This window comes from Marmota flaviventris, chromosome 2 (assembly GCF_047511675.1).
Source record: "Marmota flaviventris isolate mMarFla1 chromosome 2, mMarFla1.hap1, whole genome shotgun sequence".
Classification (NCBI taxonomy): Eukaryota; Metazoa; Chordata; class Mammalia; order Rodentia; family Sciuridae; genus Marmota; species Marmota flaviventris.
In genome coordinates this window covers 178592240-178619655 of record NC_092499.1, presented here as the reverse complement: position 1 = coordinate 178619655, position 27416 = coordinate 178592240, and the positions used below count along the sequence as shown (strand labels likewise).

The window sequence follows — 27416 nt, the reverse complement described above, 5'->3', positions numbered from 1 at the left end:
GCACTGCCGCACCCCCCCCACACACACGCACCCCACAGCCCAGGAATAGGGCTGTGTTCCCCCCTCACTCCCAACAGAGTTTTGTGCTATTGTTCTCCACACCCTTTGGGAGTGTGGTCACTGATGGAAACACTTCCCCAGCGACGTGGTGACATGTGGTGATCTGGGGTCTCAGGACCAGGCACCAGAAGGAGGAATTTCTGTGGGGGGCCTTGCAGTGCTCTCAGCATCTGCCGCCTGCTGCCTAGATGTCAACTGAGGGTGCAGAAAGGCTGTTTCATTTGTCCTGTAGCTGCCCTCAGGAGCCTAGTGCAGGCCCATGCTGGTGGTAACCCTCCTGGCCGGGATAAGGGGACCAGGCAAGCTGACTTGCTGACAGAACAAGGGTGTGTGTCAGGGACTGCCAGAGACAGAGACGGGAGGGTGATGTTGACCAGGATTCATCTAATCGGCAGCTGTATCTGGAGGCTGTGGGCTGATGTGCTGGCCAGAGCCAGCCTAGACCTGGTGCAGGGCATCGCAGGCCATGAGGAGGCTTCGCCGGCTGGTTTCTCTGCTGCCCTTTGTAATCTTTGGGCCTGTTGGTGACCACTGTGTCTGCCCAAAGGGTTCCCAAAAGGGTTTGGCTGGGCATACCCTCAGCCTGGACTCCTGGTCCAGCCTTCCAGCTGCTCTCTGTGTAGAAATGAGCTGAAATCTGGCCCCATGAATGAGTGCAAAGGAGACCTTCAGGAGCTTCAGGGTATTCTCATGGCCCCTCTTGTTACTGAAGTACTAGGGACTAGGACAGGCCAAGCAGGTGACTGTGGTGGGCCCTGAACGCTGCACCCAGCCTCAGCCCTGCTCTTCATCCTGTAAGCTCCCTGAGAGCCTCAGGTCCCCTGGTGGGATTGGCAAGTGGCCTGGGGCCCTCAGTCCCCCAGGGATGCAGCACCTTGGAAAGATGGCTGTCTGAGGCCACACCTGAGCTTTGCGAGGTATGCACCGTGGCAGTCTTGCTTTTTACTTTGGTGAGTCCAGCTGCCGCCAGGCAGGTTACGCCGAGTCTTTGCTGCCCAGATGAGCTAACGAGCAGGCCTGTGGTGGGTGAGCCTGCCAGGTGGGTGCAGGTCACTCCTCAGTGAGGAAAGTGGCATCCTTTTCCTTTCAGTCCTGGGGACTGACTGCAGGCATCCGCTGCTGAGCCACACCCCAGCCTTGCTACATTTTATTTTGAGACAGGGTCTCCCTAAGTTGCCCGGGCTGATCTTGAACTTGTGCTCCTCTTGCCTCGGCTGGATCACAGGTGTGTGCCTGGTCACAGATTGGGTTCTTTAAGAGGATAGTTCCCCAGTCCAAGCTCCCCACTCTTCCTTTCACCGGAAGGAGCAAGACACCCATGGCCACGCAGATGAGCTGTTGCTGCATCCCACCCCTGTTGGCCAGTGATGCCACCGAGCGACTTTGAGAAGCGGGTGGTCTGCACTGCCCCATCTGGTGGTGGGTGGGGCCTTTTTCCTTTTCTTCCTCTGTTTTCTTTACTCTTCCTCCTCTTCCTCCTCCTTCTTCTTCCTCCTCTTTTTAAAAATCTTAGCACAGGCAGAGGAAGGCTGGGCCTTGACAGGGTCTGTTGACAGTCTGAGAGTGGGCAGAGTGTGCGGGTGCTGCCCATGTGGTGGCTCCTGCTTGTCTCCAACCCTGCCACTGCTTGTGAACCTTCTCTGCACAGACCTCCTGGTGGCATTTCCCACAGCTGCCACTGAGTTCCCATTCCTGGGTCCCTGGGGCAAGTGGTGGCAGTAGCCGCACTCCCACAGTGCTCCCTGGGTGGGGCTCTGGCTGCCTGTGTGAGAGGCTCTCTGGACCCGTCTTGCATGCGAGGAGACAGCACAGAGGGAGATCGGCCCGGCCAGGGCCACCAGGGAAGCCCCAGGGCTGTCCCCTTTCCACCAGGGTCCCTGCCCACTTGGCACCCCCTCCTGGCCCAGGGCAGCACAGCTGGCTCCTGCCACTGCTCCCTGCCACACATGGACGAGGCCTCTGCAGACCCCCATTTGCCTTGGCTGCAGCTCTGGGATGCCTCTGTGCACATGGGCAGTGCTCAGAGAGACCCCAGCCCGGCTGCCTTTGGGTGTGGACAAAGGGTGCCTGAGCGAAGCCAGCTGCTAGGACGCCGGAGATGCGTCCTGGCCTTGCCTTGGGGCTGAGCGCAGTCAGCTGTGGTGGTCAGCCCTGCTGGGGAGTTATCTGTTTGGCGCCTGTGTCCTCCCCTCAGTGCCAGCACCCTGAGAGCCACAACCTGGGCAACACACAACCAGGCACAGAGGAGCTGGGGAAATGGCTGCCGTGGCTGAGCGACCGGAGCGTGGGGGTCGCAGGCACAGGTGGGCCAGGTTCAGGTCAGGCGAGTGTCCTCACTGGCAGGGCCTCCTCGAGTCTCCCTGATGGGCTTTACCAGGCCTCCCTCTGCCCCTTCCTGATGGAAACTGTGGCGCCTGGACTCTAGAGGGGGGCGGGCATCGAGGTGGGGAGCGGACGTTACTCACCCCTTGGGCAGACAGGAAGCAGCGCCAGGGACAGTGCAGGGTGCTGCTCACCAGGGGACTGCCTCCACCTCCCACAGGATAGGAAGTGTGGTTGCTGCCACAGAGCCATGTGGAGCCCGGAGAGCCCCAGGCCTCTGGGCTGTGCCTGTCACATGAGGCCACTCTTCCAGCCTGGGCCACAGGGACCCCTAGGACACTGGAGTGTCCCCTTCATCAGGTCAGGATGCAGAGCCAGTGAACTCCTGCCTGCTGACCAGAAGGTCTGGGTTCCCTGCCTGATGCTCCTGGCCCTGGTGCCTGGTACTGTGTCAGTCTGAGGCTGCGCAGAGGCAGTGAGGGTGCTGGTCTTTGAGGGCCTTTCCTGGGTTCAGCCACGCGGAAACTAAGCGCCATGCTTTGCTGGGTGCTGAGCCCTGTCCTGCCGCCCACCGGGCGCCTCCCTCCAGGAGTCTGGTTGGTGGAAGAGGGAGCACCCGGAGGATGGGCCCCACCAGGCTGACTGCTTTCTTGTCATTTTAGATGTGCATCTTGTTCTTGGTCTTTTTTCCCAAGGGTCACATTCATTGTAGAAAATTTAGAAAAAAATAAAGGAGCAAAAAATTAAAATACCAATGTTCAGGGGGCACATTTTTCTCAGACTTTTCTGTGCACACGATCAAAGCTTTGTTTCCTTTTAAAAAGAAGATGGGAAGGCATGTGCTGCAGCCACCCTTTCCCCATCCCTGTCACCGAGGTAGATCTGCCGCAGTCTTAAGGGTTGTCTGGTCAGCCCAGCAACTGGAGGCCGCCTGGCTCTAGCCCATCATGTGCCCAGCACCGGCCCTGTGAGCACAAAACTGTGACTGTTCCTGTCCCACAGAGGAGGAGACATCACAGAGGGGGAAGTAACTTCCCGACCAGAGGGAAGCAGGTCTCTCTGGAGCCCGTGTTTTGGCTACTCCCTTGGAAAGGCACCCAAGTCCCTGTTTTTCCACAAGCAAAGCTATAGGAAGTGTCCTGCTCAGCCCAGTCGGCTGACCTGGGCTCCATTCGCAGCCTGACCACAGGTGCTCAGCCAGTGGCCAGTGGCTGATGCTGACGGGAGACCCAGAAAGGCCCTTAGAGGGGGCAGCACATGGGCAGAGGGCCTTGGGCAGTGGCGTGTCCGTAGGAGGTCAGGAGGGAAGAGGATGCTGGGTACCAGGCCTGGGGGTCTGGAGCCACGTGTCTCCATATGTTTCCTCTGACCCAGGAAGGCCACCAGAGGCCACAGCCAAGTGGGAAGATGGAAGGGATGGATGGAAGGGATGGATGCTGAGGGCCTGAGGTCTTGGTAGTTGTAGCTTCGTATAGGAAGTCTGAACACGTCCTGACCTGCCCCCAGGCAAGTTGCTCACCCTCTCTGAGCCTCACTCTGTCTGACATGACTTGGGTGGTTGTGGCGTTAATCCTGGTGTGGCGTTGGAAGACCAAGCCTTCCTGCTTCCTGGCTCTCACTGCCCTTGGGTGGTGAGAGAAATGCTGGCTGGTCAGCTGGGCCATCCCCTCCAGGGCAGGTTGGGCCCCACCCACCTTGGGTGCCCCCTTTCCTTTCCTCGCTGGCTTAGGCCCCTCTCCCTGGTCCCTGCAGGGAGGTGCAGGAAAAGCATGCCCCGTAGGACAGAGAGGCCTCCATCTCTTCCAGGTTCTCTGATCCCTCACAAGACCCACTGTCCAGTCTCGCATCTTCAACCCCCTTGGCCACACAGGGCCCAGGCCAGAGCCTCCTAGCTTCTGCCCTCAGTCCCCAGAGCCCTCCTTCTTTGGAAGGAGAGCCAGGCTGAGAGGGTTCTTGGTGACTGCCACACCTGGGCACTCACTACTTGCCCTCACATCCCCTGAGTTCCTGTCCCCCACCGCTACATGTCCAGGACCTGTCCAGGCACCCTGGGTCCCTGAAGACCCTGCTTCTTGTTCTGGCAGACTTCACCTACCCTGTGCTCCCTGGCTGCTAGGCAGGCACCTGGGAGGTCACACTGCTGTCCCAGGAGACGCAGCCAGGCAGTAGCCCACCTGTGTGTGCTGGCTGCTGTGTGGGCCCTCAGGATGCCCCCTGGAACCTGCCCAGCCAGGGGCAGAAGCCACTTGAGCGAAGCGTCATCAGGAGGCTGTGGGAGGGGGTGAGTGGGTGTTGGGCCAGGCCATTCAGACCCAGAGACAGCTCTCTGAAGGTCCACTTGTGGTCCCCCCTCTTTCAGGCCCACCCTCCACAGACACCCCCCCTGCCAGGGGCCCAAAGAGCCTGTGCTGCTGCAACCAAGTCCCTGCAAGCCAATGTTCAGGTGGGCCTGGTTACTGTCCCATGGGTGGGAGGATCAAGCCACGTGACGGCCTCAGAGGGGCTTTTCCCACAGTGGGTGGTGGCGGCGGTGGCTCCACTTCTGCTGCTTTTTGAGATGGGGTCTCACTAGGTTGAGAGCAGGGATCAGAGCAACAGGGATCAGAGGCCTTTAAACAGCCTTCCTCCCCTCACCTGCGGGGCTGGCCTGGCCCCTCACCTGAGCCTGCATCTCTGAGGTGAGCCTGGGAGCTTGGCCTGAGCCTCCTCTGGCCCCAAACAGCCCTACTGAGCCCACTAGGTGGAGAAGAAGTAGCCTCCTGCCCTCCCCACCCCCTGGAGCAGGCCCAGGGGCCCAGACCCTTCCAGAGCCTGGGTGGGGGCCATGCGGCAGTCCTGGGCCACAGGCAAGTGCCCATCATGAGCTGAGCTGCAGGCGGCACAGACAGTGCTGGGCTGTGCTGGCCCCCAGCCCGCCAAGGAGGGGAGGCCGGGAGACAGCGCCGAGAGGCCCCTTTATCCCAGAAGAGGCGCAGCCTGCACAGCGCTGGCCTTGTGCAGGCTGCTGGGCCCCGGTCGCCTAGTGAGGAAGGAGAGCAGGACAGGCCTGGGGCTGAGGAGGTGAGAGTCACCTGCTAGGAAAGGAGGTGGGTGCTGCCTTCCCAGGGCTCCCCGCCCGGCCCCCGGAGATCAGCCAGGACCTGTGGGGCCACCTGCCCCTCACCCAGGAGCTACAGCACCCCTCCTTCTTGACCCCTGAGGAGGCAGCCCTGCCCTGCTGGAGAGGAGGCTGGGGTGGGGGTAAGAGGCACCAGGAACCAGGAAGTGACTGGGGCCACGTCCGTGTCACGTCATCGCCCTGACCTAAGGACTGGGATGCACCAGAGCTAGCCCAGCTTCCTTCCTGGAAGACCTGCGAAAGGGAAGGCCCTCTGGGGCCCTCAGACACCACAGGCACACGGGCTCCCAGATCAGGGCCTTGCCCCGAGAATCATTCACACCTGGTGGCTTGAAGTGACTGTTGCTCTCGGGACACGATCTGTTGGGAGCAGCAGCCTCCCAGCAGGAGCTTGGCACCCTGCACTGGCGTCCGTCCTGCCGACTGTTCTTGGGGGGGTCAGAGCAGGGAGAACCTCGGGCCTAGGAGGACACAGACTCTGGCAGTCCACCCTGGGAGCAGATCCTCTGGGCTGGTTGGGGCAGGTTTTATCCCCAGTACAGATGTGCACACTGAGGCCTAAAGAGACTCCCAGGGGCTCAGCAGCACAGAGGTGGGGTGGGAGTGCTTTGGGGAGCCACCTGGGTGCTGCCACTCCCTCTGTAGGGACAGTGGGCTGGTGAATTCCGCCCAGCAGCCTGTGGCCCCTCACGGGTGTCTGCTTCACAGGTTGTGCAGGCCAGGCATGAGGAGTTACTTATACCCCACACAGCGACTTGTGTGTACTCGGTGTCCATCCCCCACCAAGGGCGGCGTCTCTTCCTAGGCCCTGTTCCCTGAGCTCTCATTGGCAGCTTGGACACCTGTAGGGCTTGGACCCCAGGGTCCCTGCAGAAAGATGCCATGTCAGTGTTAGGGGAAGCCAGGGTCTACACTGCCTCGCCAGTGGCTGCTGAGCACACAGAAATGGCTGGGGCCACACTAGTGGAGACACACCGGGCATCAGTGACTCAGTGAAAGAAGAAGGCAAGGAGTCTCGATTTTATTGACTATTTGCTGAAATGATGTTTTTTGATATGTTGTATTAAAGATAATAGATTTTTTAAAGATTTTGAGATGGGATCTTACCAAGTCACCCAGGCTGGCCTCTGACTTGCCAACCTCCTACCTCAGCCTCCAGAGTCTCTGGGGTTATAGGCATGCACCATTGTGCTCAGCTTTAAAATTGATTATTAAAATTATTTTCTTGCCTAGTATGCACAGGGCCCTGGGTTTAATCTTTACCACTGGAAAAAATAATAATTTCAACTGTTATTTTTACTTTTTAAAAACATAGCTAAGCCAGGAACATTGGCGCATGCCTGTAATCCCAGTGACTCTGGAGGCTGAGGCAGGAGGATTGTGAGTTCAAAACCAGCCTCAGCAACTTAGCAAGGTGCTAAGCAACTCAGTAAGACCCTGTCTCTAAGCAAAACAAAACTAAACAAAAAAGGCTGGGCATGTGACTCAGTGGTTAAGTGCCCCTGAGTTCAATCCCCAGTAACCCCCCCCCCCAAATAAAAAAACCCACAAAAAGAAAACATAGCTATTGGAAAAACTCCAGACCATGTATGTGGCTCCCACTGTTTCTATTGGACGTTACTCCTGACTCTGAGGGCTTAGGTGTTGACATCTCCTTAAGGAACAAGTTATCGGGCATGGTGGCACTTGCTGGTCATCCCAGCAACTCAGGAAGCCAAGGCAAGAGGATCGCAAGTTGGAGACTGTTTTGAGCAACTTAGGGACACCCTACCTCAAAATAAAAAATAAAAAGGGCTGCAGATATAGCTCAGTACAAAGCACCCCAAGGTTCAGTCCCCAGTACCACAAAAACTCAAAACAGGAACAAGTCAACAAAGGTCTGGCAGAGCCCCCACAGCTGTAGAATAGGGGTGCCCGTGACTAAGGCTGCATGTTAGGAAGCACCAGTGGAGACCAGGTGCATGACAAGCGCTCCCTGACCCCTCACTGGGCCAGGCCAGGCTGTGTGAACCTCAGGGACAGAGCAGGGGTGGGCAGCAGGGGCCTGAAGACCCAGTGATGTGGGCCTCATGCAGTGGGGCAGATGGATGCCCAGCGTGGCCTCCTCATCCAGGATGGTGGGATCCTTGTGTCCCCCATCTGACCCCAGGGCCTCTCTGCCCTGCCTTCCAGGAGGAAGAGCTGGGTAGCTGCCAGGAGCCTGGTGCTCCTTGGAACTGCTCATCATGTAAACATGGCCACTGGCCTTTGTCAAAGCAGCAGCGTGAGGGATGAGAGGGGAGCCCTGTTGAGCGCATGCCCCGAGTCCAGAGCAGCCAGTGCTTCGGACTACAGGCCCTTAAGGGTCCTGCCCTGGTGTCCACACCTCCTGGTGGCCACGAGGGGCTGCAGGCCCCAGCACTCTCCCCTCGCCCGGCTCATCTTGTGTGTGAGTCACTGACCACCCTCCCCCTGCCCCCACCTGGCCGCTGCTGACCGGAGCCTCCCCAAGCAGGCCTGCACCTCTGGCCATGGCGACAGCTGGGCGTGTGGGCTGTGGCCCTTGCACCCACCCCATGGTCCCGGGGTGGTGGACCTTTCCACTTTTCCCCAGCCTGGCCTGGTGTTGGCGTGAGTCGCCCACCAGGAGAGGGGCCTGCTGGCTGTGGCCCCAGAGCCCAGGGTGGTGATTGGCGGCTTGGACAGACGCAGGCCTGTGTGGGCTGTAGGGCACTGGCGCCCACATAAGAGCATTGTTTGCCGAGGTGAAAGGACTTTTGTCCTACTTCTGGAGACGGGACAGAGGGAAGAACAACTTCCCCCATTCATCGTTGATTCCCCCAGTTGAACGCCAGCACGTTGCCCTGCGCTAGAGTACATGGGCACGCAGGCCTTCCCTGCCCATGGCATTCCGGGCACAGGCGGTGGGCTCTGGGTCCTGCCCAGACAGGAGTGTCGTCTTTCCCCAGAGCTGGGAGGGGTTCAGCAGGGTGCGCTCTCCACCTCTCCAGGGCCCCTCGGGGCTCCTCTCTGCTGCCTGCAGGCCACAGGTGAGGCAGGCTGCTGGTCCTGCAGGGGCCTCCTGGCACAGCCACAAGACGGGACCAGCTGTTGACAAGAGGATCATCTGGGCACCCTTAGGTTTTACTTCCAGCTCCAGGTCTGGGTGGGTCCAACCAGAACTCCTGGCCTGCGCCCCTGGAAGGCCCTGTGTGCCAGCCTCTGGGGCCGCAGGGCCAGCTGGGGCTTTTCACAGAGTCATAAAGTGTTGGAGCCCAAGAGGGCGTCAGCGACAACTCCCTGGACTGTAGATAAGAGGAGCCCAGGAGGCTGCTGTGCTCAAGGTCGTGCACAGGGAGGCCGGGGTGGGTGCCTGCTGGCAGCTGTCCTCAGGCTTGCTTTTGGAGGACAGGAGAGGAAGGATTTGGAACTGGTCAGAACCCAGCTGCCCTGCCCCTCTGCTTCCTCTCCCCCAAACTGGGAGAAGGGCTGTGGGCAGGGCCGTGGCCTGCGCTGGTAGGTACCAGCTCCCAAGTCCCATCTCTCAGCCCAGTTACTCAGAGACCAAGCCAGACCCATGTGACAAACCCGCCTCCAGCCAGCTTTGGCAATAAGGAAGTGACGGCTCCTGTAACCTAATAGTCCAGGCATTCTTTGGTTTTAGGCACAAATGGATTTAGGGGTTTTCTGTGCTGGCCTGTTCTCCCCAGGGTGGCCCCCGCCCACAATCTCAGCTGCCCCCAGGTGGAGAGAGCCCAGGGCTGACCTTCCTGGGTTCACTTAGTCACGTGCATCACCACTCGCTGGGGTGGGCCCTGCTGACTGGCCAGGCCCAGGCACGTGCTCATCCTGGGGAACCCTGGAGGACCAGGGTGCCTCCCAGAGGAAGGGGCGTGGCTTCTGGGGAGGCCCCAGTGATCCAGGTCCACCGGATATGGCTCTGCCAATCCTAGGCCTCGGGGCTGGGGCGGCTTCTGTGGGGGCTGGGCGCAGGCCACGGATGATAAACAGAACAGCATTGTGGGAAGATGATAAATGTGCTGGGAAAAAATAGGTAAAGGGGTCAGTGTGTCAGACGGGGGGCAGGGGCTGGTCAGAGGAGTCCTACTGAGATGGTGGCCTTTAAGCAAAGCTGGGGAAGTTAAGGAAGGAGCCTCGGGGTAGCCAGGTCAGCGTGGCAGGAAGAGGGCAGCGTGCACCAAGGCCTTGGCCCTGCTGGAGCCGGCGCGTGGCCAGCAGGGACTGACCTGGGGGCCACGACACACAGAGCCGCCTGCCCCTGAGCTGCCAGGATGGCAGGCAGCGGCCTCCCTGAGGAGTGGCGCTCATCGGGCCCTGAAAGATGAACAGAACGTGGGGCTAGATTGGGTGAGAAAGCAGGTGTCCCCCCCTCAGGAGCCCTCGGTTTGGTTCCTGCTCACTCAGGCACCAGCCCCCAGGCGGCCGCCCTCTTTCCACTGTTGGTCCCCAGTGTCCAGCTCGGCTGGCTCAGGCTGCACCCAGCAGGTGTTGAGGAAAGGAGGGGCCGAGCAGGAGCAGATCGCCTTGGCCTTCCCCGTGCCCACCTCGGACTTGGCGCCATGCTGGACTTGGGCCCCGGAAGCCTGGGTTCCAGGCTGGGAAAGACTGAGCTGAGGCAAGTAGGTGGGTGCAAGGTGAGGAGACGGACAGCCTGCTCTGGACCAGGGCCGTGCATGCCTTAGATAGCCTACGTGCCTGACGGCCATCTGAAGGGAAATTGAGGCCAGGGAGAAATGCCCTTCTGGTGTCCCCCCATCACCGCTCCTTGCATGCCCAGATGGCAGAACGTGGGCCTCCTTCACAGGCAGTCTGTGCACGGGCTGCAGTGGGGCAGGCTGGGAAGGGCTGTGGTTGGGGCCACCTGAGCAGAGCCCCAGGTAGGAAGGGCCTGGGCAGGCTGGGGAGCAGACATTTGTGATTAGTATTATTATTACTTTTGGTCACTCAGGTAGATGTGGGCTCTGTTGGGGCTGACTTTCCCTGTCCCTGGTGCAGTATGGAGGTCCGGGCCTACTCGAGGTTTTAGTTTTGCTGTATATGGGGTAGAATATGCATAACAGATTTTGCCATCTTAATTAATATTTCCAAAACTTCTTCATCACCCCAAACAGAAATTCTGTACCCATTAATGCCCTATCCCTCTTCTCCCCAGGCCCAGGTAACTTCAAATATACTTTCTGCCTCTACAAATTTGCCTGTTCTAGACGCAGCGTGTGAGCGGGATCAGCTATTCTGTCTCCAGCTCACTTCAATCAGCGTCACTCCTCAGGTTCATCCACAGTGTAACAGTTCCAACCTTCTTGCATTTTTTATGGCTGAATAATATTCCATTGTGTGGCTAGATGACATTTTGCCTGTCCAAGGCTTTTCAAAATGTAAACCATATAAATAAGTTGTAAGTCTTTTTTTTTTTTTTTTTTTTGAGAGAGAATTTTAGTATTTATTTTTTAGTTATCGGTGGACACAACATCTTTGTCTGTATGTGGTGCTGAGGATGGAACCCGGGCCGCACGCATGCCAGGCGAGCGCGCTACCTCTTGAGCCACATCCCCAGCCCAAGTTGTAAATCTTTGTGATGTATCTGGATTTAAAATTGGAAATCTAACATGGTGTAGATTTCCGATTTCTTCTAAAACCTTGGAATACATGGCCACACGAGGTGAGGGCTCCTGGTGCCTCCTTCACCCGACTGCGGTGGTACCTGAGGACAGGGAGGTGGGTGCCGCCATTGGCACCAGCACCTGTCCTCTGGCAACACAGGCCCCACCCGGCAGTGAAGGAGGTGGCAGCCTCTGCCATCAGCTGATGGAGCAGGACGTGGCCCCAGCCAGGCTTCTGACCAGGGCAAGGCCCCAGGAGTGTGGTGCGCCCTCAGCGGCCCCTGAGCACATCCGTGCTCATGCCCAGGAAGGGCAGGGTCCATCCTCCTGGAGGAAAACCGGGTCAGGGAGGCAGCTGATGGAGCCCTGCCCTGCTGGGCATAGGCAGCTTTTGGGATGACCCTGGGCTATCCCCAGGAGGACGCTGCACCTCCTTCCCAGGGCGTGGAGGAAGGCGGCCCACCTGGAGGCAGCAGGCAGAGCCCAGGAGAGCCTCCCCTGAGCAGGGCTTGGCTGGGGAGTTGCAAAGGCCACAAGGCTAGGGGCACACGGGCAGTGGGTCACAGGAAGGGTATCTGCTTGGGGGAGATGAGCACAGGGGGGATGAAAGGGCTTGTTTGACAGTTGGGGCCCCTTCCCATGATTCACCTTCCCAGTTAACTGGTAGGCTCACTGATAGACCTCTGACCCCTCCCCAGGAAGGCTGACCCCTGGCCGGAGGCATCACTTTACTCTGGACCTGCGACAGGGCCGACACACAGTAGGTGCTCAGGAAGTACCACCAGGCAGATTTGTTCATTTCACAAATGTCCAGCCTGGTCACTGGAGATACTGCCAGAAGACCCTTCTGTGAGGGCTGGAGGAGTTAGGTGGTCTCAGAAGTAGCTGGGCACAGGCTGGGTGACAGGGAACCGTTTGCAGGCTGGGGGAATGTGGCTGGAGCGTGGATCCAGCCTGCCCCGAGGAGGAGGTTGCAGCAGCATGTGCAGTGTGGCCCAGGGGACTTGCGGCAGCCGAGGGGGAGGGGTGCCACTGCATGAGCTTTTCCCATCCCCCTCTGCCCAGGGCCCTGGCTGCTTGATGGGCAGCCCGGTCCCGCCCCTGGGCAGCCAGGAGACCTGCCATTGGTTGGGCTCTAGAGCACTTGGTCGCCATGGGGACGCACAGGAGGTGCGCGTGCCCAGTGCCCAGCACCGGGGACTAAATCTTCATAATCTGCCGGCTGGGAGGGTGGGGGTAGGGTCCAGTGCGACCCTATCCTGGAGGAAGGGGCGGCCTGACATGGTCAGGGCTCTCTGTGGCCACGCCTCCCCCACTAGTGCTGGGTGCACAGCTACCAGGGCACCTGGCCCGCCCCCGGGAACTACCAGGTGTTCACCTGACAGCGACCCCTGGAGTTCCGTGCAGCTTGGGCCTCCGCTGCTGTCCGGAGGGTGGGGTGGGTGGGGAGAGGCCTGGACTCGATCTGAAGATGTCGGGCCCTGGCGGTAAAGTTCAGTCTCCGGCATCCTGCAGGCAGTGCTGCGCTCTCCACAGCAGGGGGCGCCCCACCTCGGGAGAGCAGAGAGGGTACATGAAGGGACCCTGGAGCCTCCCTGGAGCAGGACTTGGCTGGGGAGTTGCAAAGGCCACAAAGCTAGGGGCACACGGGCAGTGGGTCACAGGAAGGGTACCTGTGCAGACCCAGGCCCTGCTTGGGATGTCCAAGGCCACCCAGCCATGCACGGAGGGCACAGTTGAGGATGCTGTGTCTACATGTAGGCTGCCCCCATGGGCTTGTGTGAGGAGAGGCATGGGTGACTGGGCCTCTCAGGGCGCCATCCTGCTCTCCTGAGGCAGAGGAGGAGACGTGGGGCTCTGCTGTGGGGAGGGACCCGGAGGGCAAGGTGGCGGGGGCAGCGCAGTGGGGATGGGGAGGGGCAATTTTGCAGCCTCTGGAGGTGCTGGGAATCTCTGGACCCTTGGGGTGGATGAGGTACTGTGGGCTCAGGGAGCAGAGACCTCTGTTCTGCACACCCCGCACCGTGGCCACTGCGCCCTGGCTCAGCCTGCGTCCTGGAGCTCGTGGGGTGGACAGGGGCGCACACCCGCTCTCTGGGAACGCAGCTCTCTGGGCAGCGCAGGGCAGGGGCTCCAGGGGCTGCCGTGACACCCTGCGGAGCTGGGGCGGTGGGTGTGGGACGGGCTTCACATCCAGGCCTCTCCTTCCAGACGACTCCTCCTCCGAGAGCGGCAGCGGCAATGGCTCCTCCACCCTGAACCCATCCGCGTCCAGCAGCACGCAGGGCGACCCCGCCTTCCCCGAGATGAATGGCAACGGTGCTGCCGCCCCCATGGACTTCACTGCCACCACTGAGGACCAGCCCATCAACCTATGCGACAAGCTCCCACCAGGCACTGCAATCGGCACGCCCTCCTACCCCTCGGACGGCTGCAGCGCTGATGGGCTGCGGAGCCGTGTCAAGTACGGGGTGAAGGCCACCCCCGAGGTGCGTGGCTGGGGGCCTCCCCCCCGGGAAACCACGGGGTTCTCATGAGGTCGAAATGAAAGGGCATCTGCCTGAGTTTAGCTGGAACCAGTCCCCGTGTGACCCGTGGTCAGGGTGGTGACTGTGGCCACTAAGTCATCATTTTCTGAGAGAGGCTCTGGAATGGGAGATGGCAGGTGACCTGTGTGCCTATGACCTGTCCCCTTGCTTGGGACATTCAGCACCAAAACACAGGCCTCACGCTTCCTGGATACTTTGCTTGCCTGTCCTCGTTTTCCAGATGGTACAGAGAAAAGGTGAGGCCCCAGGGATACAGGGGTGGAGTTCTTCCCAGGCCAGGGGGGAGAAGGTGGGCAGGGCAGGCCCCCCCATCATGGGGTCACTCTCACACTTCCACGCGCCATCTTGGGGCCATTTAGGTTTCCTGCAATAGAACAGGATGGCACTGGAGGGTGCGGTTCTCCTGGGACATCTTCCCCAGCCCTGCAGCCCTGGGCTCCAGCTTCCCCCTGGACAGTCACTCCCCCTTCCTGGGCTGACTGTTCTGCAGAGCGGGCGGGGTAGGTGCCAAGGCTGGCTCCCGACGGTGTCTCATGGGTACAAAGGGATGGTGCCGAGTCGTCTCTGGCCAGAGTGTTGTCTGGCAGGGTGCAGGGAGCAGGCAGAGCTGCTGTTGGGGGCAGGGGGCAGGTTGGATCCTCGGGGCCCCCTAGCCATTGCCTCCATGGCCACAGGTCCCAGGGGTGGGCCCAGGGCTCAGGGACCAAAGCAGTGAGAAGGGGCCATGAGTGTTACCTGTAGTTCCCACAGTCTGCTCTGGCCCAGGCAATGTGACCTGCCCAGGCCTCATGGCCAGCTGGTAGCCAGCACTGTGCCAGGCAGGTCTTTTGACCCTCTGCACTGTCTGGAGGGCTGGGGCCTTCCTTTCAGCCTGTGTATGGAAGAGGAGACAGGCAGCACCAGGATGCTGGCCCCAGGGGTCTGGTCACCAGAGCCTGGGGCAGCAGTGGAGGAAGGCCCGCAGCACCGGGTGCCAGGCTGTGTCTTCACTGATGTGCTCCTTGAGGGCTGGGGTCCCTCCAGGATATGTCACAGAACATCACAGCACCTGACCTGCAGCTGTGTTCCAAGAGCCCAGCTCCTCACCTGCTAGATGCCAGCCTCTTGCAGAGCAAGGGCCAGGAAGTCAGGAGAGGGCACAGATGCCGACCTTCTAACAGGCTAATGATAGCAATCCCCGAGTAAGGCCCTGAGGCAGGGGCAGGGCAGGTGGTGTGGGGCTGGACACAGGTACAGAGAAAGGGTGAGGCCCCAGGGATGTCCTCCTAGCAACAGAGAGGGGAGCAAGAGCCACGTACTCAGGAAAGTGACGTGCGCTGTGGACGGAGGGGCACATGGAGCCTGCTCGGCCGCAGGAGTTGGGGGGGCAGGTGGGCTGGGTCTGACTCCCTCTCCTGCTTCTGCGCACACGTCCTCACTGGGGCCCCAGTGTCTCCTTGTGGGCAGACAGAGCCCTGAGCACTCCAGAAACCAACTCTGCCTGTCGGCCCTTCGCCGGGGCTGTTTCCCCTCCCAGCCCATCTGTCCCTCCTCCTGCTCTGGTGACAGCTTGGTTGTCAACTCAGGATAGCAGCCCCTTGGGGATCAGAAAGGAATCCCAGAAGCCAAAACAGATCCTGGCACACGGAAGGGTGGGCTGGGAGTCCTCTGTGTCCCTCAGGCAGTGTGGCAGGGCCTGGTGTGGGCACCGTGTGCAGGAAACCACTGCCCCCCCTTGCCTCCAGGGGGAAAGGTCAGGAAGGGTGTTGGGCAGGAGTGCTGCACCCATGTCACAGATGAAGGGAGCTGGAGAGGGGAGATTTGCTCAGGGCCTTGAAGAGTGGGTCCCCAGGTCCCTGTGGCCTATAGGGGACCATGCTAGCAGCCACAGGCTGACTGACCCTTTGCCTCCTGCCTCCGGCCAGTCCCCACCTTACAGCTCTGGGAGCTACGACTCCATCAAGACTGAGGTCAGTGGCTGCCCTGAAGACCTGACTGTGGGCCGGGCCCCCACGGCAGATGATGACGATGATGACCATGACGACCACGAGGACAATGACAAGATGAATGACTCTGAGGGCATGGACCCCGAGCGCCTCAAGGCCTTCAACGTGAGCATTGGGCAGGGCCAGCGTTGGGGGATGCGCGCAGGGACAGCCGCCCTGAGAGCCTGTGTCCCCCACAGATGTTTGTGCGCCTCTTTGTGGACGAGAACCTGGACCGCATGGTGCCTATCTCCAAGCAGCCCAAGGAGAAGATCCAGGCCATCATCGAGTCCTGCAGCCGGCAGTTCCCCGAGTTCCAGGAGCGGGCCCGCAAGCGCATCCGCACGTACCTCAAGTCCTGCCGGCGCATGAAGAAGAACGGCATGGAGATGGTGAGCTCTCCCCAACGGCGCCACTCTGGCTCCCCAGCCCCAGCCCGGGGTCCTGAGCGTCCCACGGCCGGGCGCCTGGCCCAGAACCCACCAGCAGCCCTGGAAGCAGGTCCCTTGACTCCTGTTTTAAATGGGGAACCTGAAGCCTGGAAAGGCTCCCTGGTCCTGGACCCCCAGTTCCTGCCCCACCCTGGGCCAGGCCTCTGCCCGCACCATCCAGCTTGCTGCCCCTTCTACCTACAGACCAGACCCACGCCGCCCCACCTGACCTCCGCCATGGCAGAGAACATCCTCGCCGCCGCCTGCGAGAGCGAGACCAGGAAAGCCGCCAAGAGGATGCGCCTGGAGATTTACCAGTCCTCGCAGGTGCCTGCTCCACCAGTTCCCGGGCTGCACCCACGGGGGGCCACCAGTTACCCTACGGTGGGCCAAGGGACAGAGGGGACTGTGCCCAGAAGTGGTGGGGGAGTCACAGAGGCCCTGCAGAACTTGTGACAGGGAGTCAGACTTCATCCCAAGACCAGAGGACCTGGAAAGGGTCGTTGCCTTGGCAGTGACCATCCGCAGAGTCAGGGAGGTGGCTGGGGGAGGTGACCCCCAGGGAGCAGGAACAGGTTAAACCTGGGGCTTCAGCCGTTATGGATCCTGTGCCCAGGGACCTTGGCCGGGGTCTGCTGCACCCTGGCTCCCCAGCACCACCCTCTTGCCTCTGCAGGACGAGCCCATAGCCCTGGACAAGCAGCACTCCCGGGACTCCGCAGCCATCACCCACTCCACCTACTCACTGCCAGCCTCCTCCTACTCCCAGGACCCTGTGTATGTCAACGGCAGCCTCAACTACAGCTACCGTGGCTATGGGGCCTTGAGCAGCAACCTGCAGCCCCCGGCTTCCCTCCAGACAGGAAATCACAGTAACGGTGAGTGGGGCCCTGGGCTCTGGCTCCCTGACCAGCTCCCAGCCCATCTGCCCAGCAGCCTCAGGGAGGCCCAGGGCAGGGGAAGCAGAGGCCAGTGAGGAGCTGATGACCGTGCCATCAGCTGAACTAGTCCCTGGATTGGACAGCCAGGAAACCCTCAGCTGGGCAAAATGGAGAACCTCCCTCTCCCTCTCACCTCCATAGCATTGCCCAAGTCTCCCTCCGGCACTGCCGTCACCTCCCCCTGGCTCCTGTATAGGGCCCCCATGGGCACAGGCTCCGGCCGAGGCCCTGCTGTTACCCACCTTGGATCCTCCGCACCCCTACTTAGTACACAATGACCGAGGCCCGGTGAGTAGGTCATATTGTGCTGGCCTGGGCCTGGGCCACCAGGCAGCTCAGGAAGGCAAGCCTCTCCAGGCGTTGGCTCCTGGCCTTACCTGTGAAGTGACAGCTTTGTTCACCAGGTGCTGGGCCTCAGCCTGGCTCCGGGACCTCTGGGCACACACTTAAGTCATGCGGGGCGATGGTTAGCTGTTGATTCCTTCAGCTCCATGCCCCTCGGCTGGTGCCTCAGGTACAGTCCAGGTAGCTCTGCTGTGGGTGACAGGTGGATGGGGAGGAACGGCCCGTGCACAGACCTTGATGCGGGGACAGAGCAGGGACCATCTACACTGGAGGGAGGCAGGGGAAGGTGGCACAGGGCCTCTTGGGCCAGGCATCCGGTTGTGCTCTGGCGGGGCAGATGGGCACCCAGGGTGGGATTTTAGCTTGGAAAGGCTGTGCATTGTGCTGGGTCTTGGTCACTGTCTGTCCCTGTGGGGAGATTTGGAGGGAGAGGCAGTGTTCCTGGAGGCTGTCAGAGGTCAGAGAGAGGGGAGAGGGGCCGCCTGTAGGGGGTGCCCTGGAGCCAGGTCTGGGCTGAAGGTGCTTGTGCATTCCTTGTGCATGTCCTTGACTCTGAGACCTCCATTGTCTCTGAGCAGCAAGGGAGAGTCCCTGGCCACAAGAGAAGACCAGGCTGCCCCGACACCACCCTCATCCGAAGCCTGCAGCAGCCTGGCTCCCCACACTCACCGTGCCCCCAAGTGGGGAAGTACATGTGGGTCCCTGGAAGATTCCTGCCTGGGCTTAACCTCTCATCCCTCCCTAATGCCTCTTAGCCTAAAATAAGAAGGCCGCCTGGCCCTAATCCCTGAGGCCAGGCCAGACAGGCCAGCTCAGGAAGGACTGGAGCATCCACCCAGGGAAAGCATCCTGCCGAGTGGCCCCCTTGGTGGAGTGTCTGAATGGGGCCCAGAATTGGGAGGGTGGAACCCCTTTCCACTTATATGGGACTCTGGGGCCCAGCCAGACAGATAGGAACGGCCTGGTCCCTCACTGATAGTTCATGATGGTGGCAGGTGTCCACTGGCACAGCCAGCATAGCCTGCTGCAGGGCTGCAGCTGCTGGGCTCCCTCATGGGTATGGGGCCTGCTGCCCTCCCACCACATCCACACCTGCCGGAGAGGCCCAGACAGCAGCCCAGTCTGTTCTTGGAGGCAGGCTTTAGAGGCTTGGCCCCTGAGCATCCCAGAGCCTTGGTCTCCCATCTCTGAATACTGTGGCTCCTTCGAGGCGGGTGGCAAGGTCACAGGGCCAGCCCCTGTCCTGTGACCACTCATTTGGAGAACACTGTCTGGATTCCAGTCCAGCAGTTGGAGGAGACGACAGGCAGCCTGTGGGTGCAGAGCCACCAGCCCCACCACTTCCCTGGCAGCAGTCCTCAGCGCCTGCCCAGCAGGATGGCCCCTTGGGAACGGCCACACTGGTGCCTCGGCTCCTAAATCTGCTCACTGTGTCGGCACCCAGAGATGGTGATGAGCTTAGGTGGAGCCCGGCCTGCGGTCTGCCTATGGCGCTGGGCAGTTCACCCTGCCTCCCCACCAGCCCACGGCAGCTACCAGCAACCTGATCACCCACCGTGACCAGAGCCTGGTGGGGCTGTCTCCAGGTCACACTGGCTGCAGGAAACGGAGACCTTCTTTCCAGGCTTTAGCTACAGCCAAGGAGAGAAAGAAGGAAAGCTTTGCGCACAGCCTTGAGTGGTGATGGGACAGGATCTGGGGACAGAGGGAGGAAAGAAGAACCCCAGGGCCACTGCTCATGTCAGCTGTGGCAGGTGGCGCTGGCCACCTCTGAGCATTGCTTAGAAGGAATCAGAGCCGTACAGAAGCAGCTCTGGAGAGCACAGGAAGGGGTGGCCTCCTCCCCCCTCCGCGTCCTGCCCTGCAACAACAGCCAGGAGCTGTCAGAGGCCGCCAGCCTGGGGTCTGTCCCCTGCGCCTGGCTGCTGCACACAGCCTGCTCCTAACTCCTGGGTTTGATTTTAATGGTCTTGACTGTCCCCTGAGCTCTCAATTCCAAGGACATTCTTTAGCAAACCATTTCCTTGGATCTTCTTGTTGTTCATGTTCTGTGGCTAGAATGTGACAACCATAGACCCCCAACTTCCTTCTCCATTTGGGGACCACACCAGCTTCTGTTCAGTGGCAGTGACATTTCCATGATTTATCCCAAAGATTACTTTTAGTTGTGTCTTCGTTAGGGCATGAGCACTGCCACTGCACTGCAGCACGAGGGAGCTGGCCGTCAGCCCCAGGGCGGCAGGGCGGGAGCTGAAAGCCCAGAACAGCCTCACACGCCCATAGGATAGCCTGGGTGGGGGGCTTGGGGAAGGGCCAGGAGGGGAGGGGAGGGGCCAAGCCAGCTCCCACCTCCCCACGGCTCCCCCTCTGACTCCCTTCCTGCCGAACACCTTGCGGGGGCTTTTCCAGCGGCAGCGCTTCTGCTTCTGCCAGAACCTGTGCAGAAAGCCCCAGGCCTGGCGGAAGCCTGTCCCCATGGGCTGGACGCGGCAGTCAGGCTTCTGCAGGCTGCGAAACCCCTCCACCCCTCCAGCCTGTGCTGAGCCTTGCACAAGCCTCACCACAGCTCCTCTTTCAAGAGCCTCCTGGTTTTGCACACGGGGGATCTGAGACTTAGAGTAAGTTGAGAAATTGCCAGTGAAGTAGCAGAGAGGGACTTGAATCCTGCAGCTCAATTTCAGATCCAGCAGCCCACTCCACGGAAAGGCCAAGACCAGACAGGGCCTGGTGGTTCCCCTCTCCCCAAACACCCATCATGTTTCAGAAGACCTGGGGGTTTCTCTGCTGCCACCATCCACCAGCAGAGGGCAGACCGCAGACCATTTCCCCAGGAAACCTCTCTGGGCCCTGCCCTGCCTGACCATTTGGATCCTCTCACACCCACCGGACACCCTCTCTTGTCCCAGAAGGACTAACCTTCCTCCTCACACAGGCACAAAAGAACTCCTCAGCTAGGCACAGCCATGCAGGCCAGGAATACCAGCTACTCAGGAGGCTGAGGCAGGAGGATTGCAAGTTTGAGGCTAGGCTGGGCAGCTTAGCAAGACCCTATCTGAAAAAAATAAAGCTTAAAGGAGTGTGGGGGATGTAGATCAGTAGAGTAGTGCCTGCCTGGCATACATGAGGCGGAGTTCAACCCACAATACTGCAACTACAGGCCTCAGCGAGGGGGAGTTGAGGTGCTGAGGCTCAGCAGAAAGAGGCTCGTGGCACCCAGCCCCTTCCTCCACTCACATGCACCACAGCCCCTCCTGGGGGTGTGTTCCACCTGACCAAGCTGGGATATGGGCCTTTTTTTTTTTTTTGGCTTTATCCCAATCAGAGCCCACCCTATCTGAGCACATCCTGGTATTATTCTCTGGTCCCCCTCATGGCGACTCCTGGGCTTTCCACACACCCTGGTCACTGTCAGTGTGCTAAGTGCCCTGCATGTCTCCCCTCCCAGCCTACCTGTGTGGGAGGAAAGGCACACAAATCCAGTCCCACACCAGCACCACTATTCCTGTTCCCCAAGCACAGCTCACCACCTGAGGCTTCAGGTTGGTGGAATGTTCCTTTTCCTTTGCACCTGGGGATGGAAGCAGGGATGTGTCTGTTGGGAGGCAGCACAGGGCATGGTCATTGCCAGGGAGCTGGGGTTGGAGTCCTGCTCTGCCTAATGCCAAAGCCTCTGCACTTGGCACATGCCACTCTGCCCCCAGTGCAGACCCCTCTGCACGTGTATTTGCAACGTGATCTTGGACAAACCTCTCACTCTCCTTTGTACCAAAGACCCTCTTCTTTGCCAGATTGCACTGACATCCCTTTTCAAGTGCAAGTCCTATTCCCAGCAAGAGGTACAACCATCAGGGAGACAGGCAAGGTCCCTTAGACTCAGTGCCCAGCTCACAGCCAGCACCCAGGACGTGCCCCTCCCAGATGCCGTATGGGGGTCTGTTCCCGCCTTACCTTCTTTTCCTCTCCACAGGGCCCACAGACCTCAGCATGAAAGGTGGGGCCTCCACCACCTCCACCACCCCCACGCCCACCCCCTCCAGTAACAGCACCAGCAGGACCATGCCCACCGCCCAGCTCAGCCCCACGGAGATCAGCGCTGTGCGGCAGCTCATTGCTGGCTACCGAGAGTCTGCGGCCTTCCTGCTGCGCTCTGCAGATGAACTGGAAAACCTCATTTTACAGCAGAACTGACCCCACTGGCGCATGGAGTGCACTACCCTGGGGAAGGAGGCTGTCCCAGCCCAGACCCAGCTTCCTGCCTCACCAGTTGGTACATTTTGTTTTCCGAAAGAGGTGGGATCCAAAAGAGCTGTTTCTAGCCACACTCCAAGCACCTGAGACTTTGGGCACAAGGACACTTTTTTCATTTTTTTTTTTTTTTTTTTGAATCTCACCACACGGGTGCTCTGACCTGCTTGGAGAGGCCCACGGGGCAGCTCTGGAAGGGTTGGGGCCCCCTGACAAGGCGCTGGGGCTGCAGCTCTGTTTAGAATCACCTTCGTGGACCCTGATGTTAGAATCCCACCCCCAGATAATTACCTTTCAAGTCTTAGGTGAGCAGAATTGCATATTTATTGAGAAAAAAGCAAAGTGGACCCTTTTCCCTCTCCCCTTAGTAATTTATTTTTCTGAAAATGGATTCTTTTGTGTTTGTACAGATTTGCCAGTCTGTGTTTGTCTGATCAGAAGGACGTATCCCTTACCTAACATTCCATAGCACTACACTGATGCGGGCCGGGGGCCAGCAGGGGTGGGTGGGGGCCAGGCTGGTTGTCCCTCTGAGTGCCCAGTGCACCCTAGGGAAGGCCACCACCCCTCGACCAGGCTGTCCTGTTGCAGATCCCAGGGACACAGCCAGGTACCGCCAAGCTGGAGGACCTCGCCCACACCCACTGCAAAGCAAAACAAAAAGGCACCCCACCCACTCTACAGAGCCCCGTCACACGGCCACCTGTACTCTACCTCACACTCCAGCGTGGGCTTTTTCCAGGACGTGCCCCGAGCCTGTTCTGAACGGCTGTCTCCCCAACTCCCCCACACAATGTGTCTGCCTAGGAGGTAAGTCAGGCTGGGTGTCCAGGAGCCAGAGCCCACAGAGGGTCCTGTCCTTCACAGCCAGCAGCTTGCAGTCCTCTGGCCCTCGCAGCTGCCTGACAGGACAGAGTGCTGGAGAGAGCAGTCCGGTCAGCAGGGCAGTGGCCTTCACCTTGTCTCACAGGCCAGGGGCCTTCCTAACTGCTGAGAAAAGCTGTCAGGCAGCTGTGAGTTCCAGTGTGGACTGCAGCTCCCACCCCCTCGCCCCCTGGTTGCAGTCAGTGGAAGTGGAGAAGCCACTTGGGTTCTCCTAGGACTGGTCCTTGGGGAAGGCCCAGTCCTGGATGGAACCCAGAGTCCCTGGAGTGTGAAAAGGGCAAAAAGAAAAAGCTGGCCTGGTTTCCCTCCTCCCTGATAGGCACTTCCTCCTGCTCAGTGCAATACAGACCAGTGCTGCTAAACCAGGGACTCCCGGACCTCAGCAGGCCCAGAGGCCCTCCACACAACGCTCCGTAGCCATGACTGCAGCTCTCTGCTGCCTGCCCCTGCCCAGAGCTGGCAGAAGCCCTGTTGCCTTTCTTCCCTTAGAGCAAAGAGACCCCAGGGGAGCCAGGGCCAAGTGGACCCTAGGATGCCAGAGAGAGCCACTTGATCCCAGAGCAGGTACCCCTTCCCAAACCAGCTTTTCTGCAGCCAACTGCCTGTTGCAGCCCTGGCCGCTGCCCCAGCACCATGTCAGACCACCCCTCAGGACAGCAGGCAGGTGCAGGGTGGCGCAGACACCCACCCTGCTTAGATCCAGAAACTGCAAGGCAAGGTGCTGCGTCCCAGGCACACCTCCACCTGCGGTCAGGGTGGCCTCCCAAGTGGCCTCTATGATGCCCACCCAGCCACACCACCTCTGCCTTCCAAGTGACCAATCCCTAGGTCTCTGGTCGGGGCCAGGACACCTGAGACCCTCTTCCTCAGCACAGCACAAGCTCCAGTGCCCAGGCCTCTCCCACACCTGGCCATCCACGTGCCCAGTCCCCTGCCTGCTCAGTACGACTCCCTGACATATGAATTTGTGTACATATTTATTTTTGTGTGTGAACAATAATACAAAGTAATCAGTAGACCTTTTGCAAAATGTTACCCCAGGCAATTTGTGAAAATCTTAATGTTAAAACCTGGCAGAGACAATCGCCGCCCTAGAATTCCTGTTGCTTAATGTGTCATTTCTCCTCCCAGAGGCAGAACCAAGCTAGGCACAAACAGGTTGCATTTCTTGGCAGACAGGAGAAAGACTGCAAAGGGGTTCCTCCCTCCACCCCAGCAGAACACCATCTAAAAGATCAGCATAAGCTGCGCTTGAACTTCCAGTACCCTGAGCGCAAGGTATCGCCACGGGCTGCCTCAGCAAACCTCAGTGCTGCGGTGTGGGCCTGGTCCAAGTGTTTTAAAGTAAAAGGGAACGAATGCCAGTGCCGGTCCATTGGGACCTCAGGACCATGGATTCTGCCACACTGACCCCATAGAAGCTATACCTGAAGTCCCAGAGATGGCTGACCCAGGAGCAGGTCACTGTGTGAACAGGGTTCCACTAACTCCTTCACAGTCAGGGAACTTGTTCTGTTCTACTTTGGTTTTAAAAGATGCAGCTTCAAGCCTTCCCTTCACTCCTGACTTGGAGGGTGCCACAGGGCCAGCCCAGGACTCAGCTTGCTGCTCTCCATCCTCCCTGAGAGACTGCCTTCTGCCCGAGGGCATCCCTTCTGGAGGGACTCAGAGCACCAAGTAGTCACTGAGGATCTGAGTTTAAAAGGAAATGCAAGAGTAGGATACACAATCCCAGAGTCTGCAGGGCCGACTCCATGAGAAGCAGAATTGGAGAAGCAGGCACTTGGTCTGACCAGTGGGTCATCTCACAGACCAGTGGTAGTGTGACCCCATCTGAAATTATTTTTCTGTCACCACTCATACCAATGACAGTTTATTCCCAAGTCAGTGTTGGGGGAGAGGTACGGGCAGGGCTAGGAGGGTCTCAGAGCATTTCAAACAGGTGGAACCCATCCGTCCCTCCCTATTCTCAAGGGCCACGCATGACTCCAGGGGTGGTTATAGGATTAACTACCAGTTCATTTTCAAAATGCTGCTTTGAACTCAGAGGGTTGATACTTTTAATTTGTAATTTTTTGTAAGACTTTTTACAAGATTAGTAAAGTATTTCACCAGAATACCAGTTTCAATCCGTCCGTGGTCTGATTTTTATATAATTTAGTGGTGCTTTAGAAACTTTGTTTTCGTTGTTTCTGAGCTCAACAGCTCAATCCTTTTCGCCTGTATCTACCTAAGACCAATGTGAACCTTTGTATTTTTGCTCCTAATTTTGGACTCAGTGAAAGTGTACTGTTTACATGTACAGACGCCCCAGTCCCTGTGTGTCCTGCAAGACTCGCCCTTGAGGAGGAAGATGCACCTCACTAAGCTCATCTGCTTAGCAAAGCCACAAAACAAAAACCTCTCACTTTTTACCCATTTCTACCTAAAATTTAAAAAAAAAAAAAAAAAAAAAACCTACACCACAGATTTGCTGGAAAACACTCCACCTGGTAGATGGCCCATGTGCCTCTATCGTGTGCCCGCTTAGGAGCAGGGGTCAGGAGCAAGCCCTCCTACTGGTGGTGGTGGATCTCCCCACAGATGACAGGCGAACGGAGGTCCGCTCATTCTGGGATGAACATAGTTCTCCAGGCGGCCCGGCCATGGGAAGGTCAAGATGACTCGCGTGGCCTTCGGGATCAAGCCAACCAGGATTTAGGCTCAACTCGTGAGGTCATCAAGCCTCTAGCATAATTTAGACCTGCTTTGGAAGCGTGTGAGTTCCGCATCTGAGACTCCGGCTCTCAGTGCAGAGGGTACAAGCCTTTCTCCAGGGCTGCTCTGGAGGCAGCTTGGTAGTGAGCCACCACACCTGGGGAGGGGCCAGGGCTCCAAGGCAGTTAAGCATATGGCACTTACGGCAAGCAGCAGATGGCACCAACTTTTAAAGGTGACTCTTTGTTAAATCAATGGCTTCACCTCTAAATTATATTTTTACAGATATGCACCTATGCAACTTAATGTGGCTCTTCTAAGCAGGTGAGGACTTCCTCCTCAATGCTCTCTATAAAAAAGTATTTGTGTTCTGTACAGTGAGTTTTTCCAGTAAATGTGGCTAAATATTTTAATTCTTAGAATGTGTCTTCTGCGTGATGCGACTAAATTCTGTTTTGTTTGTGGAATGACTAGCACAGGCCGACTCCCTCTCTCCCTCACTTAACAGAAGACCAATGAGCTGTTAATCGAGCTGTTATCTCCATGGTATTACTGCTAAATGCACTGATTTCATAAGTATGTGGAATCCTTTTCCTTTGGAATCTGTATATCATATATAAGACTGAATCTACTTAATAAACACTGAACAAACCGAGTGCTGAGCTTCCACTGTGTCCTACTGTCGGCAGCATGGCCAACCAGCTCTCTTGTTCTTCAGGACCCAGTTTGAAAATAAAACAGGAAGATTTAGCATTTTCTAACCAATAATCTGGCACACACACATTCAGTTCCTCAGGAAGCTTTGGAGCTTGGGACGTGGCTCAGTAGTGAAGCACTCCATCCCCAGGATCCCTAGCATCACACACAATCCTTCCAAGTTTTGGTTTTTTTTTGGCTCGACCACTGAGCCACACCCCCAGCCCCATTCTGTATTTTATTCAGAGACAGGGTCTCACTTGAGTTGCTAAGTGCTTCGCCATTGCAGAGACTGGCTTTGGACTCCCAAGCCTCCTGCCTCAGCCTCCTTAGCTTTCTAGGATTACAGGTGTGCACCACCCTGCTCAGCCCTAAATTTTGAATAAACCTGTAGTCTCTCCTTTTGGCACCTTGCCTGTTAAAAGGAAGTTTTCCTGGGGTGCTTCTCAGGTGTACACAGTCTTGAGGGCCTACTCCTCCTCCGGCAGGCCAATGGTTTGGTCCAGTGAGGCCCCACCAGACAAGCAGCTGTTCAGTACAGGTGGCAAGCCTTCTACTCACTGTTATTTAAATGTCACAGTCACCTTATCCCACTTAGAGATGGAGCAGCGTAGAGGCACTGGGTGCTACATAGTGACTAAGTTCAGTCAGCAACCAAGCAAGACCTTAACTGCAGCTGCCAGACTACAAAACAGACCTTTTCCCCTGCCCCCCTGGTGCGTGGCCAACCCACTGACACCAAAGTCTTATAGCAATTCCTAGGTGCTAATTTGGAAAACTGAGCAAACATCCTGGCTCTGAACCCTCTTTACTTGACATTCTACTCTCTGAATCCCACCTTGAAGGAAACAAAAAGACCACTTTTCCCAAAATTTATTTGTGCACAGACTTTGTTTTCATTGTACATGTGTCATTTAGGTTAAGCTTTAAGGAAAAATTGCAAGAATGTGGCTGGGAATAATCAGTTTATCATGGATTTAAAAAATTTTTGATGTACACACCTATATTGCCAGTTATTAAAACCTCTATTTTTAAATAATGGCATGAAAATTCTTTTTTTAAAAATAGAAATTCTGTGCAATATCCAAATACATTGGACATCAAAGAAGGGTCAGTAGTTTGAAGGTGGCACTGAGAGTGTGCACCTGGGCTGATCCTCCACAGTCAGGAGATGGGCCTGACACCTCACCCTTCCTATGGGGTATCAAGGGACAGCAAATCCTCAGTGATGTCAAGAAATTTCCTTGTCCTGCTGAAACTATCAGAGCTGAGACTAAGGGACTGTTAAAGCCCACATCTAGTCCAGAACAGAGTGGCTTCACACACACCACTGGCCTCCTGGCCAGCCCACAACACTTACCCCACAGAAATGGTGCTGGTCCTGGAAGCATTGGGATGGCTGGAAGAAATCACTTGAGGACAGAAGAGTGCTGGCTTGTCCCAATCTGGCTTCATTACATGGAGCTCCAATGGGAAGTGTCCCCTTCTTGAGAGCAGTGAACTACCAGTCACCCACCAAAACAGTTACCTCCCTGTACTCCATGAGGGGAAGAGGAGAATATA

The 27416-nt window shown here is 58.0% G+C and overlaps 1 protein-coding gene across 6 annotated transcripts in view; it reads left to right on the top strand.

Moving 5' to 3' along the window:
* Nol4l (nucleolar protein 4 like) overlaps window positions 1-25812 on the top strand; it is a 115568-nt gene extending 89756 nt beyond the window's left edge. For 5 of the 6 annotated variants that reach the window (XM_027945193.2, XM_027945195.2, XM_027945194.2 and 2 more), the window contains 6 exons: window positions 13312-13589; window positions 15554-15739; window positions 15814-16005; window positions 16249-16371; window positions 16721-16922; window positions 21298-25812. In XM_027945193.2, coding sequence (XP_027800994.1) covers window positions 13312-13589; window positions 15554-15739; window positions 15814-16005; window positions 16249-16371; window positions 16721-16922; window positions 21298-21518 — 1202 coding nt within the window. In that variant the 3' untranslated portion in view covers window positions 21519-25812. The remainder of the gene's footprint in view (window positions 1-13311; window positions 13590-15553; window positions 15740-15813; window positions 16006-16248; window positions 16372-16720; window positions 16923-21297) is intronic. The other variant, XR_003584075.2, reaches the window with a different exon arrangement.
* Window positions 25813-27416: the final 1604 nt, after the last annotated feature.